This window comes from Protopterus annectens, chromosome 7.part0, assembly GCF_019279795.1.
Source record: "Protopterus annectens isolate FY-2018-M chromosome 7.part0, PAN1.0, whole genome shotgun sequence".
NCBI classification, from domain to species: Eukaryota; Metazoa; Chordata; order Ceratodontiformes; family Protopteridae; genus Protopterus; species Protopterus annectens.
The window spans coordinates 1,065,856,202-1,065,871,321 of NC_056739.1; the positions used below are offsets into that span (position 1 = coordinate 1,065,856,202).

At 39.5% G+C, this 15,120-nt stretch overlaps 1 protein-coding gene across 3 annotated transcripts in view; it reads left to right on the plus strand.

The window, feature by feature from the left end:
• FBN1 (fibrillin 1) overlaps positions 1-15,120 on the plus strand; it is a 4,097,759-nt gene that overhangs the window by 3,538,164 nt on the left and 544,475 nt on the right. For all 3 annotated transcript variants that reach the window (XM_044077620.1, XM_044077621.1, XM_044077622.1), the window contains exon 57: positions 12,243-12,368. In XM_044077620.1, the coding sequence (XP_043933555.1) occupies positions 12,243-12,368 (126 nt within the window). The remainder of the gene's footprint in view (positions 1-12,242; positions 12,369-15,120) is intronic.

A 15,120-nucleotide genomic window follows, 5' to 3' on the forward strand; every position in this document is an offset into this window, starting at 1 on the left:
CTCTCCACCCCCTGGAAACACTGCTGTCCCTGGAGAATGCAGACATATGTGCAGTCACAGAAACATGGTTCAAAACCATAGAAAGCATCCTGGGAATCAAAGTCTATAATGCCTTTCATACATTTTGATCACCCTTAGCTAAGAATAACATAAAGGGAGAATGCATCTCAGTGTTCATAATGGACAAGTACACTACTAGGCTGGTCCTACAATATGACTCACTTGAGCTACTCCTTGCCCAAGTAACCATAGGTACAACCCCTTATCATATTCTTCATATCTTTGCTAGCTACAGATCCCCTAACATGAGTCTAGAAAACCTCACCTCCTACATAAACCTACTGGAATCCCTTAACACTCTGCCTAACAGTATACTTATGGGTGACTTCAAATACCCTTCCACAAACTGGGAGACTTACATCACACATAATTCACTTGCTCAGAGGTTTTTGGACTTTGTCAATGCAAACGCCCTGGAGCAACTAGTTAGCTCACCAACTAGAGGTACAAATATGTTAGACCTAGTACTCAAAAACATGGGAGAAGGTTGCTCCCTCCTGTGCATTAACTCCTCCCTGGTAAGATCTGACCAAAAAATGATTTCCTTTTGTATTAAAACTAACCTAGAACCTCATCAAGCTCCAAACCTGTTAAGAACTTTGCTAAGTCCGATTACCTCAAACTAAGTGACAGCTTATTAAACTTTCAAGCCCCTCTGAACTCGGATGACATTGGGGCCTTCTCTGAGCTGTATACAAAAGCATTGTACAACCACATTCAAACCTGCATGTCAAATGATTACTGGCAAAAATAAACCACCCTGGTGGACCCCTAACATAAATAGGCTGTTCAGCAAAAGAAAAAAATACTTTCCAAAGCCAAGAAGGAACAGAAAAATTTGTTCAAAAAGACACTCACCAGTCTAAACAAACAAATTAGAGAGCTAGTCAAATCTGCCAAAGCAAACTATGAGGCAAAGATAGCCTCCCAGGTGAAAGATAGTCATAAGGCTTTTTTAATTATGTTTGTATCATCAGGGAAAACACTCAGTAATGTGCCACGCTAATCATGAATGGCAACATTTACACGCAGCCTGAAATTACAGCAAGTCTGCTGGCCAACAAGTTGGTTCAATCCACCCCCCATCACCTCCTAACACACCCAAATACCCACAACCATCCCCTTACCAGTCATTACGAGAGAACAGATCCTTACTTCACTTGCTAAAGCCAAAAAGACAGCCTCCATGTGTCCTGACACCATTCCAGGAGGCTTCTTAAATAGCTTAAAACAGAATGTATCAGAGCCACTAGAAATCCTCTTCAACCACAGCCTCTGAACAGGCTTTGTCCCAGAGGAATGGAGGACTGCAACAGTCGCCTGCACAAGGGGGCACATCAGTTGATCCAGGGAACTACAGACCCATAAGTTGACCAGTCTTATCTGCAAGTCCATGGAGATAATTATGATGGACCTGATGAATAATGACATAGGAACTCTCCAAAAATGGGACCAGACCCAATTTGGCTTTGTCAAAGGGAGGCCTTGCCTGCTCAGTCTGATAGACTTCTTCGAGAAAGTCATCCAGGCCACAGTGCACACCCCGTATCTAGGCCTGGCCAAAGCTTTCAACACAATCCTCCACTTGGGGATCATAGACAAATTTACTGAGTTAGACATAAACCCCTCCATCATCACATGGATAGCCAACTGGCTCACTGACAGGACACATGTTGTCTGGATAGTCGAATCTACTTCCGATATGAAATCTGTTAGCAGTGGTGCCCCACTGGAATCAGTGTTGGGACCTCTCCTGTTTGGTATATACTTCTCTGAAGTGAAGACCTATGTTTGGGGCCTCTGGCTTAACAATTTTGCTGATGAATGTAAGCTGGGAGTGATCACTGTATCCCCAAACAATGTTGACATCCTGCAAACAGGCCTAAAAAACGACAAACAGCTGGTTCCAAAACCACAGTATGAGACTAAATGTTAAAAAATGCATAATCATATCCTTCAGTAAATCAGATATCCCTGAAAATTATAATATTGATTGCACACCCATAAAAGTAGACCCAGTGATGAGAGTCCTGGGAACACAGATAGATAGTAACCTAAACTTTCACCACCAGGTAGCTACAGTAGTGAGGAAATCCTTCTGTGTTGCGCAACTTATAAGTAAAGGCATGGCATCAAGATCAAAGGAAGGCATACTGCCATTGTACTTGGCCCGTATCAGGCCCATAATCAAGTACAGTGCTCCTTTCTGCATGTACCTAACCAGGCACTTTCACCAATTGTAGTGGTCCCAGAGGTTTCTCACTAAAATAATACAAAGTGTAAGACATATGTCTTATGCAGACTGACTAAAGGCCATATCCCTTTACTCCATCTCATATCATTTATTGAAAGAGGACTAATGCCTGACCTACAGAGCATTCTCTGATCCAGCCCTGATGAAAATGTTATATATTCGCAAGAAAAATTATGCAAGGGTAATGCAATCCATGGACTTGAACCTTATTTATGACTCTAACAGAAAGAGACAGATTTGTATCCCAAAGGATACCTTGTTTATGAAATAAACTTCCCAGCTTCATAAAATAAAGCACACCCCTTACTCTCTTCAAAAGAATTTGGATAAATGGATGGGAACAGTATATTATTCCTGGGGTACTGTCCCTTATGGACAGAGGAAGTCTGTTAAATGACTCAGGACTCCAACACCCAAAAACCTAGTACCCTGATACCACCCCAACCCATATCTGGGGAATTAAGATATAACATTGTCATATCATGGGTATTATTGGCTCGGTTTGTAAAGGTTTTTGTGCCATTAGCCTATTTTAATACTTCTCCATGCTTAAAATTAAGTTTGTTGTTACATAATAATAAAATATTTGTTCAATCAAATAATTGTAATATCATTGCATATTTCTTCAGAATTTCATAAATATTGTGACATATCTACTAGAATTATTCTGTGCATTAGAATGTTAATTTTTTACGAGAATAAATGTTATATATCGTTTTTTCCACATGTATAAAAAGAAACAATTTAACAATGTCTACATGATATTTTTTTTTACAAAATAAGCAAACTGTTCTTGTGCCATTAGCCTATATTAATACTTCTCCACACTTAAAATTATGTTTGTTGTTACATAATAGTAAAATATTTGTTCAAACAAATAATTTTAATATCATTACATATTTCTTTAGAATTATTTCATAAATATTGTGACATTTCTACTAGAATTATGCTGTGCATTAGAATGTTAATTTTGTATGAGAATAAATGTTATATATTTTTTTTACCCCATGTATAAAAAGAAACAATTTAACAATGTCTACATGATATATATATTTTTTTACAAGATAAGCAAACTGTTCTGGCTGTCCACTCTTTTCTCATGTCTGTTTGTACTGACCATACATTTATAGACAGCGTGGTTGCCAAGGCTATTGTTAACACCAATTACATTACATTTCTAACTAGCTCTGCTTTTGAATCTGTGTGATACAGATCTTAGGATATTTTGTGCACATGCAACGGCTTGTGTTGGCAGTTTGGACAAGCATAATAGTATTGGTCTGTGTGACTGTTATTCTGGTTACATGAATGCGTGTAATTTTCATATTGAGTACCTCTTCCACATTGGCATATCTATATTTCATATTCATGGTCAGTGCAAACAAACCATCTTCCTGTGTTCTATGCATTCTCTGGTTTGTTTCCAGTCATCCCTTTCTCCCTCCTTTGTTTCTGTGCTTACCCTTCTTGTTGGCTCTTCTGTAGGTGTCATGACTCTTTTGTTTGCTTTTCTTTTTATAGGTTCATAGGTGTTTACTAGGCTAATGACCACAAGGGCCTTTTTAAGCCTAGCCATGCATCCCAAATCTTTGACAAGTTCTGATACCCATGATAAGTATAAGTATGGGTTTGGGACATGAACCATTTACAGGTTACCTGTGTCCATTGGAGACATAATTGCCAAACCAGGGATGAATTTCCAGTTTCCCATCCAGTTGTCCAAGTTGCACTTGAATTGGGTTAGAGAGGAACTCTGCTTCACATGGATGGGGAGCCTGTTCCTTAGACGGGGTAGTCTCTGGGATGCATACCTATATCTCCAGCAGGTCTTATTTATATCACAAGCAAGGTTTAAGTCTTTAGAACGGGTAATTCTGGTGCCGTTTGTTTTTTGGATATGTAGGAGGTCCATCAGAGTGGGGTCTGACAATGCTCTATATGCCAGGCATAGATCTCCCCTCAAAAGCCTGTAGGAGACAGAATACAAGCATAGGGCCTTGAGGCGGTCTGCATAGGACATTTTACTTACACCCTCTATTCTTTTAGTGAGGAATCTCTGTGGACATTCTAGTTGTTGGATATGCCTGGTTAGGTATGTACCAAAGGGGGCATTTTACTCAATGATAGCTCTGATGAATGTCAAATACAGTGAAACAATGACTTCCTTGGACTTAGATGCCATACCTTTGTTTATAAGTTGTGCAATATAGAATGATTTCCTCACTACTGTAAACACATGATGGTCAAAGGCTAGATTACTATCTATGTCTGTCCCTAAGTCCTGACTACTGGGCCAACTGTAAGGGGTGTGTTGTCAATATGATAGTTACCAGGTATGGATGACTTCCCACAAGATACTGTTATGCGTTTCTTGGCATTAGTTTTAGTCCATGGCTCTGACACCAGTTATCTGTCTGTGTCAGCCCCTCCTGGAGAACATTTGTGTAGTGTGAGATTCAATGACAGCTCCTAATTTGTAATAATCTGAACATTTAGTCAGCCAGATACCACTGACATTGGCCTTGACTTCTGAGAAGTAAATGCCAAAAAGGAGCGATCCAAGGACTGATCCCTGAGGTACTCCACTTGTGACTGGCCTCATTGCAGAGATGGAGTCCTCAATTCTAACTTCCTGGGTTCTGTCTGTGAGCCAGTTGGCTATCCACTGGGTGACATATGGATTTGTACCTAACCTCTTGAGTTTGTCAACAATGCCCGAGTGGGGTATTGTGTCAAATGCCTTGGCCAGGTCAAGGCAGGCAGCGTGAACAATTTTGCCCTCATCCATTGCTTTGGTGACCTTCTCAAAGAAGTCCACCAGGTTGAGTAGGCATGATCTGCCCTTGATGAAACCAAATTGAGTTTGGTCCAGTGTCTGGAGGTTTACTATATCTCTGGTGATCATCTCCATGATAATTCTTTCCATGGCGTTACGTAAAAGACTAGTGAGACTTATGGGTCTGTAGATGGCCCACCTTTGTGCAGAGGGGTGACTGTTGCCTTTCTCCATTCATGAGGCATGAAACCTATTTGGAGGCTACAGTTAAATAGTAATTCCAGAGGCCCTGATAGGTCATGTTTCATGCTATTTAGAAGGCATCCTGGGATATTGCCTAGGCCCATTGATGCAGTGTTCTTGGTCTTAGAGAGAGCATTAAGAACCTGTTCCCCAGTGATAGTAGGGAGAGTTATATATGATGATATTTTCTTAGTGAAGGTTGAGGGGGATAGAGGGGTAAAGTTGGAGCTGAATTTATCAGCTATGTGTTTTTCTTTTGTCTTCTGGCTCATTATAGGTGGCTCCATTTACAATGAGCTCTGCACACAATTGTGTATTGCCTTTGAGGTTGTGGACTTAACTAAAGAATGCTTTGTTTTTGTCCTTGGCCTGGGAGGCCAGACTTACCTCAAATTTGACTTTGGTGGACTTTTTTGTCCTGTAAGTTGTTTGTTTAGTTTGATGAGAGTGCTGTAATCCTCCTGCTGTACCTCCTAATTTTTGCCATGATTTTCTTCCATCTGTTATACAGCCTATTGATTTTGTGATTCCACCAGGGTGACTTGTTTTTTGAGTTAGTTCTGTACTTCTTCAAAGTTATACTTCTTTTTCTCTGTATGTTCCCTTTTTTGTCTTTTAGTTTATTTTTCTTAATATGTTTGTGGTTTCAATTCCCTATATGCCTTATTTTTCCAACCACTGCTTTTCTAATTCATAGAAGAAAAAATGGAGGTTCACTGTCACAAAAAATACATTCTATATCCTGTCAGGCACACCTCAGATAGATTATTTGTTTCTCCTGTTCTCTCTCTATGTACCTCTGCTTGCTTCTCCCAAGCCATTTCTCCTTCCCCGCCTGATGTAGCCGTGCTTTGCACTTTGTGTTTCTCTTATATCTGCCACCACATTGCTACCATACAAAATGTGTGCTCATATTTATCTTTAAATCCATCTTTAAATTTCTAGTCTCCCACCAGGGCACAAGTGCTCTTCAGCAATTACATTCTGCTTGCTGAGCACACTCAAGCAAATCTGCAGTCTGCGGCTACCACTCCACCCATACAGTATAAGAAGGAATCAGTACTGCAAGCTAAACAACGATATACATTTTGAGCCTCAAGAGCAGGAGCACACTCAAGCAAATCTGCAGTCTGCGGCTACCGCTCCACCCATACAGTATAACAAGGAATCAGTACTGCAAGCTAAACAAGGATATATATTTTGAGCCTCAAGAGCAGGAGCACATTCAAGCAAATCTGCAGTCTGCGGCTACCACTCCACCCATACAGTATACGAAGGAATCAGTACTGCAAGCTAAACAAGGATATACATTTTGAGCCTCAAGAGCAGGAGCACACTCAAGCAAATCTGCAGTCTGCAGCTACCACTCCACCCATAAAGTATACAACGGAATCAGTACTGCAAGCTAAACAAGGATATACATTTTGAGCCTCAAGAGCAGGAGCACACTCAAACAAATCTGCAGTCTGTGGCTACCACTCCACCCATACAGTATAAGAAGGAATCAGTACTGCAAGCTAAACAAGGATATACATTTTGAGCCTCAAGAGCAGGAGCACACTCAAGCAAATCTGTAGTCTGCGGCTACCACTCCACCCATACAGTATAAGAAGGAATCCGTACTGCAAGCTAAACAAGGATATACATTTTGAGCCTCAAGAGCAGGGTCAGTCCACCCAGGCATTCTACTTGTATGTTTTATGAGAGTGAAGCTATTACATTAGCAGTATTTCTTAGTAGTTTGCAGCTTGCTAATAAAACTGACTGTTGTAGCCTTGTGTCCTCCCCCCTCCAGCTAGCATAGTAATCCTAACTCTCCAATAGACAGTATACATTTACTTCACATCCCTGTGACTAAATTAACCATCAAGCAGCCCTCTCAGTGCTTTCTGCATTAGTTTTTATCACTTGGAGGCCCACCTGTTTATTTGCATCTCTATACATTCCCCTTCATTGCTAATGTATCTCCCTACTCTAATCTGAGCACAAACTGGTTACTAATCAGCAAGTCAATGTGAAGACACACTCCCAACCTTAATAAACTTTGCTGTCTCTTCTCTCCTTCACTTTACAGGTAGTTTGAATTATTACATACCCCCTCTGAGGCCTTCACTGATTTCCACTGATTGCCTCTCTGGTTTCTTTGCTTTCCACCTGGTTTACACCCCTTGTGCTATCTCCCTCCTCCAATACTAAGTCTATATTAGAATCCTGCTGAGCATGGAGCCATCTTTAAATTTCTAGTCTCCCACCAGGACACAAGTGCTCTTCAGCAATTACATTCTGCTTGCTGGTAAGCCATTAGACCTCTGGAATTTGTTTAAAGTGTTCAGATTTGTAAAGTAATACTTACTTTTTTCTTTTGTCTTGGTGGGCTCTGCCGCACTCCGTTCGCCCTCGCTAACTCAAGGGCTTTCTCCGCTCCCCTGCCCTGCCCCCTATTACCTCCCACCCCCACTACCTCTCCATTTATAGTAATCACAGCCACACCCACAGCTCACCCTCACATCACCTCCACCAATCACAGCTCCTCAAGTCATATCACATTATACCACACCAACTTGCTCCACACAAAATACTCCCAATCACTCTCATTCCCACTAGGCATTTTTTACTTCACCCACACTACTTCCCCATCCACATATAGTGCAACCCTATAATTCCTATTCAGACCCCCCCACCTAGAACCAACTTAAACTTTCTAACCATGACTATCACACAACTTAAGTCTAGTCTGTCTTCTCATAATTCTTTACAACACCACAAGTTATCACTCTAGCAATATCCCTAAACTTAGTAGCACAACACTACATTATGCACTCTCATATACAGACACCACACATTATAATAATATCTGCCCACAATTATTCAAGAACTACATAACGGACCAATTCAGAACTAAACACATATGCTCTCATTCGTACTCCAAAAAAACACAATACTTTCTCACACTCCTCACCAAACTCCAACATCTGTATAACCATTTTAACTCCAGGCTCACTATAAGTGGGGATATCCACCCCAACCCAGGCCCAAATCCATCCTGTCCAACGCAAACTGCTCCAACACAAATGTCAGAACATAACACCCCCACTTTCTTCATCCCTGGGCAAATCAACAACAGCAGCAAAACCAACCATCTTTTAATGCTAAATATTAATATTAGAAGTATCAAAAATAAAATACCTGAACTCCAGGCCACAATAGCACACTACTCCCCAGACATAGTTGCTTTAACAGAAACCTGGCTAAATAAAAACATAGCTAACTCAGAAGTTCTCCCTACCGGCTACAATATCATTAGACAAGACAGACCACTTCGTAAAGGGGGTGGAACTGCCTTACTGTACAAGTCCAACTTAACTGTCTGTCAATTACCAAACTTCTACCCCTCCCCCAATAATTGGGACATACTTATCTTGCAACTTCAACTTCAACATAAAAAGGTCATCACCACAATTGTGATCTATATTCCACCTGGTAATACACCTGCTAGCCTTGAAGACTTCTTATCCTGGTGTTCTTCCACATACTCACAAGAAACCCTTATTCTGGACGACTTCAACCTAGATTGGTTCACCTGTATATTAGTACCACCAAGTAATCTAGCAAATCTCCATGGCTACCAGCAGCTAGTCCAAATTCCATCTAGATGTGATAAAAAATCTAAAAGGGAACCCATCCTTGACTGGGTCCTAACTAACAAACCCACATGGTACCCTCACACAGGCAGTCTCCCAGACACCTTAAGTGACCACAACATAATATACTTTATAAATAGTAGAACAAGCATATGCAAAACCACTAATTATATATCCACTAGAAACACAAAAAAATTCTCTCCTGAGGTCCTCAACACTTTACTCTGTAACTGTGACTGGACCCCCCCCCCCTAAAAACCCTCCCACTTGACCAGGCTGTAGTATATTTCAACAAAACATTTCTACAACACCTAGACACTGTCGCTCCATTGCGAAAAATCAAGGTTAGAACCTCTACAAACCCTTGGCTCGGTAAAGAAACCAAACAAATCCTTAAGTCCAGAGACACTGCCTGGGTTTACTATCAAAAAAACAAAGAAGCACAAAGCCTAACTAAGTACCAAGATCTTAGCAACCGTGCAAAAAAATGCATTAGGCTGGACAAAAAATCCTACTACACAACATTACAAACTAAATACCAACACAACCCCCAAAAATTTTGGAAAAATGTAAACCAGCTACTAAAATCCACCCAAAAGGCTACCCCCAAACCAACCACCCCTGACACTAAAGTTCCCATTGAAACACAATTCAACTCCCACTTTGTGAACTCAATTCTGTCCTTAGTATCACAGGACAGTTTCTTCCTCACTATCCCCCCCAACACAAATAACACTAATACAAGTTTTACCCTCAAAACAGTTTCTACCACTTCAATCAAAAGCATGCTCACCAAACTAAAAACCTCATCAACAGCAGCCAACCTACTCCCCAGCTATTTATTGAAACTCACAGCAGATGCTATTGCTATCCCAGTCTCCACTCTCATAAACAGATCAGTTGTTGAAAACTACGTGCCCAAACTCTGGAAAATATCCTATGTTACACCCATACATAAGGGTGGGACCTCCACTGAACTTAATAACTACAAACCCATTGCTTTACTCTCCCCCCTGGCCAAAATCCTAGAAAATGCATCCATACCCAGATGATAAACTATCTCATAGACAGCAACATCCTGTCACCTACTCAGCATGGTTTCAGACCTGCCCATAGTACCACCACAGCCCTCCTCTGCTTTACAGACACAGTAAACCGTCTCAAAAATGAAGGCCTACAGATGTCAACTCTTTTTTTGGATATGTCCAAAGCATTTGACACAGTCTCACACCAAATCCTGCTAAACAAACTAAACCAATATCACCTATCAAATTCCACTCTTACCTGGTTCCAAAGCTACTTAACTGACAGGTACCAAGCTGTGAAATGGGAAAATTCTCTCTCTCCTCAGCTGCCCATAACTATAGGAGTCCCACAGGGTTCTATCTTAGGACCACTACTATTCACAGTCTTCACAAATGACCTCCATACCTCCACACAGCATGCATCTGTCATTCAGTATGCAGATGACACTACCTTAATCTGTGCTGCACAAAACATTCCCACTTTCCTGCAAACAACTCAACTAGCATTCTCTGACGTTGAAAACTACCTAACCAAAGCCCGACTTATCCTCATTCCAAAGAAAACTCAGCTTATGATTATAACCAGTTCTAACAAAAACACTAACAGTCAATTCACTATCTACTCCACAAATGCTACTCCAATCACTCCAGTGGCACAGGCTAAGCTATTGGGAATAACCATAGACTCCCACCTAAAATTTGATAGTCATCTCAACTTAACTATTAAAAAAGTAAATGCCAAACTGGGATCACTCTACCATATCAAACCATTTCTTACCAACAACAGAAAATCAGCCATTGCTCGCTCCCAACTTCTATCCACCCTACTCTATGCATCTCCCATTCTGACTAATCTCAACAAAACTGAACTAAGCAAAATGGAAGCCTGCTATAACAGAATTGCCCGCTTTGCTGCAAATTGCTCATATAGAACTCATCACTGTACTGCTTTGAGACAGCTTCACTGGCTTGAACTGCCCAACCTCCTAACCTACAATCAGCTCTGCTTCTGTCATTCTATCTATTACCTCCCCAATAAGTGTCCTGCCCTCAAAAACCTAGTACAATATCACTCAGCCAAAAGGCCTCTTAGATCATCAAGCAAACTACTAGAAGTCACCAACAGCTATAATAGCTTTGAAGATGCACTATATAGTAGTTCAGTGGCTAAAAAATGGATCTCTGTCCCTACTAGCATTCAAAATACATCATCCAAAGCCTCCTTTAAAGACCTCATCAGGCAACATCTCAAGCAAAGTTGGCAGTGCCATGATTCCCCAGGCTAGCGAAAGCAGATAACGTATACATACTAAATCTAGATAATAGTTTTCAATCTTACAAACGCTGGCTAATCTACTGTGTATGTACTGTACCTGTGTACTACGTATGTATTCTAACTATGTTCCAAATTTCAGCTGTACACCACAAATCTGTTAACTACCCTTATTTTTAAATTAATATTTTTTTGTTTGTTCTCTCCACTGTAACTGTTGATGTGTCACATAACACTGTAAAAACATGTCTCTTGTAATTTGTGTGTATACTGATCATGTCTAAATAACTAAATGTGTCTGTAATTTTTCTTTGTGCAGCTTTTCTCCCCGGGCCTCTGCTGAAAAAGGGCCTTTTCGGCTCAGTCAGACACCCCCGGTTAACAAATGTAAAATAAAATAAATAAAATAAATAAATAAATATTTTCTTTTGCCCTGGTTGGGCCATGTGAAAAATGTGATTTATGTGGCTTATGTTGTTTGCAGCATAGCTTGTAGAATGTAGTACACCATTGTGTACATTTTCTAATTCTACACATAGTTTTCTTAGTGTAGTAGTCCAGTGTTATCTCCTGCTGTTTGGCTTTACTTGCAAAACTTTGTGTACTTTATTCATTTGACGTCTTTACTTTTCTAGTGTCTTTAACCGGTTGGCAGTAAGTTTCTTTTCTGTATGGTTTTGTCTGTGCTGCTCTGCAGACCTTTTGAAAATCAGCCTAGAAGTTAACTTTCTGCAGTATCAGTTTCAACAGTAGCATTAAGAAACAAAGGAATCATGAAAGTGCATCATTTATAATGATTATAATATCAAGCTTCTGAGCTTTGTTCCATTTTAGGCAACAAGAAACTGAATGAGTCCAGGCTATAAATGTAGTAGTAGTACTTTGTTCTTGATGAGATTAAAGGAAGAATGTTGTAGAAGAAATGTCAGATGTTTCATTAAAACTAACCAGTTTTTTTTTTTTTATCTAGATGTCAATGAATGTCGAACCAAGCCTGGTATCTGTGCAAATGGCCGTTGCATCAATACAGTCGGCAGTTTCAGGTGTGAATGCAATACAGGCTTTACTGTCAGTTCTTCACAGACCGAATGCCTTGGTAAGCACCACAACTGCAAAATAATATTGAAAATGCATGCAGTACTTGTTTTAATGTAGACATTCATGTTTAGAAATTAAAATTGCAAAATGACTATACAGCAAAACTTAACATCAAAACCTAATTATAAATTGTCACTTATCTTAACAAGTCATTATAAAAACAACGTACATGAAAAGAAAATAAACTTTAAAAAAATCAGATTCAGATTACATATATCTAAAACTTTTAAGTTTCATTCAGTGCCAAATATATCAACATGATCGGATAGCTCAGTGTATTTATTTATTTGTTTGTCTTTGTTTACTGAGAAATTCCAACAGGGCAAAGATAAATTTCAGCCGAGGTCCAGCAGAAAAGCATCACATTATGTACATTTGTATGAGATAACAGTAAAAATGCACTATGTAACACTCAGGGCTATATAACTTAACAGGTAATTACCATGCTACATACATATAAATAGTGTTAACAACATATTGAACTCATAGATATTATTTCAACATAGTGTATATAGCATCTTTAGAAAAGGGTGTTAGTCAATTACATAGAAAAAAATGGAAATTGTAGAACACTCAGATCTGACTTGGCCGTTACACTACCTCTTGGCTACCAACAAACATTTGAGCTCCTTTCCTACCTATAATGCACTATGCCTAACGTCCCTTAGGTATCTTTTGCTGTTTACATGTCTAGACATTGTCGCCTTTGCTCTCAGACTATTTCATTGAGATAAGTAATTTTTTTTCAGATTTACTCTTTAAATGCGTAGCTTTTCATACATTTCCTTCTTCGCTAAAAAGGTTTATTCCCTTTACTGACTGTCGCTCACCTCTGTTTACCTTTATACACTTTAATACACTAGATAGTGTACTCTTACTACCATTGTTGCTAGGCCTTTACTACTGTGTTTCTTTTCTGAATTTGTAGTTAAACATTTTTCCTTAAAATAATATGCTAGCTTTTTTCTCTGCCTGCATGATTTCTCCAGTTCCATTAATAACCAGGAATCCTGTGGTTTCTTTACCTGTCCGTTCTATACTATCTTCCTATAAACCACTACAAGGAAACTGTACAAATGTAAATGGAAAAGATTTGTTTACTGGGCAGAGCAGAATAAGACAGACCACCTTCTCAGCCCCAGTTCATGCTGTTCTTGAATTTTTACGAGCTTATTTAATGAGGGTGCTAGTTCATCTACAGTTAAAGTTCAACTCGCAGCCACCTTTACCTTTCATGTGGGGTTTCAATATTCTTCCCTGGCTTCCTCTAAACTGTGCAAAGCTTTTTTGAAAGGTGCCCTGCTAGAAGAATTTCAGAACTTCAAGCATTATCTTCTAAGCCTCCATACTTAATTTTCCACAAGGATAGGGTCACCTTACGTACCAATGCTTCCTTCCTCCCTAAGGTGTTGTCAGAATCCAACATTAATCAAGCCATTAACCTGCCAGTATTTTTCCCAAACTTTACAAATAAAGGAGAATATATGTTGCAATTAATGGATGTTCATAGGCAATTACATATCTAGCTGCAAAGAACAAAAGAAATTAGAAAAACAGACCAGCTGTGTTCCCTTTGCACGTAACAAGTTGGGTGAATTAGTTACAACGATAACTCTAGCCAGAAGGCTGATGGATTGCAATTCATTTTCTTCAGCAAACTGAATCTCCCATTACCAAAACCAACAAAAGCTACTTCCACTTTGTTCCAATCTAAATCATCCATCCCTGCAACTTGGTCAAATCATCATACCATTATCACTCATTACAAACTAGATCTGGTCTCGAGCGGCCTTTGGCTCAACTGTACTCAGGAATATTTTCCTTAGAGTGCATCCAGGAATTTAGGTAGCTGGGGACTCTGTCCCATTAGTTGAAGAATGAATAAAAATTGACAACATCAGAAAAAGAAGTTATATACTTACCATAATGTTCTGTGTGAGTTTTCCATTTTCATTCTTCCTCGACTCCCCAACCCCCATCCCCCTCCATTTCTCACAAATGACATGTAGAGGAGTGAGACTTTTAAGGACACTATCTGTCCCTTGTGTTGAATTCCAGTTATGAGAATTATTTTATATTCTCTCTCTCTCTCTCTCTCTCTCTCTCTCAAGCTGTAAATAGGATCTGAGGGACATTAGGCATAGTGCCTTATGGGTAGGAAAAGAGCTCAAGAGTTTGTTGGAGGCCACAATCTAGTGTAAAGGCCCAGTCGGATCTGAGTGTTGGATCCAAACTCATCTGTTCAGGAAGAATAAAAATGGCCAACACAGATGGAATGTTATGGTAAGTACATAACTTTTTTATATACAGCATATAAGACTCACATACATCAATACAACATTCAGTATTATTTTACAATGTATGTACTTAACTCCCACTGTAATTTTAGCACACAAAAAACAAATATTTTCTCCAAACAGTTACATTCATTTGAGACCTGTAACTGTGATATTATTATGGTAAAATTGTGAGAATTCTGTGTTATTTGTTTGATTTGACTGCATGAGGAGTGGACTTAATAATGGGGTTGGTACGAGGTCAGGACTGTTTTATTGATAGGTATGAATTCATCAAGATTGTAAATTACATACTGGATCTGTTTTGAATAAGAAGGGGTGTTTGGTAAAGGACTGGTTACAAGTGAGTGACTATTTTCTTTAGAAGTACATCTTTTAAGCTCAACATGAGATGAAGGTATTTTTGATATCTGCTATCATCATGTCCCACAGTTTAGCAATTTATACAAAGTA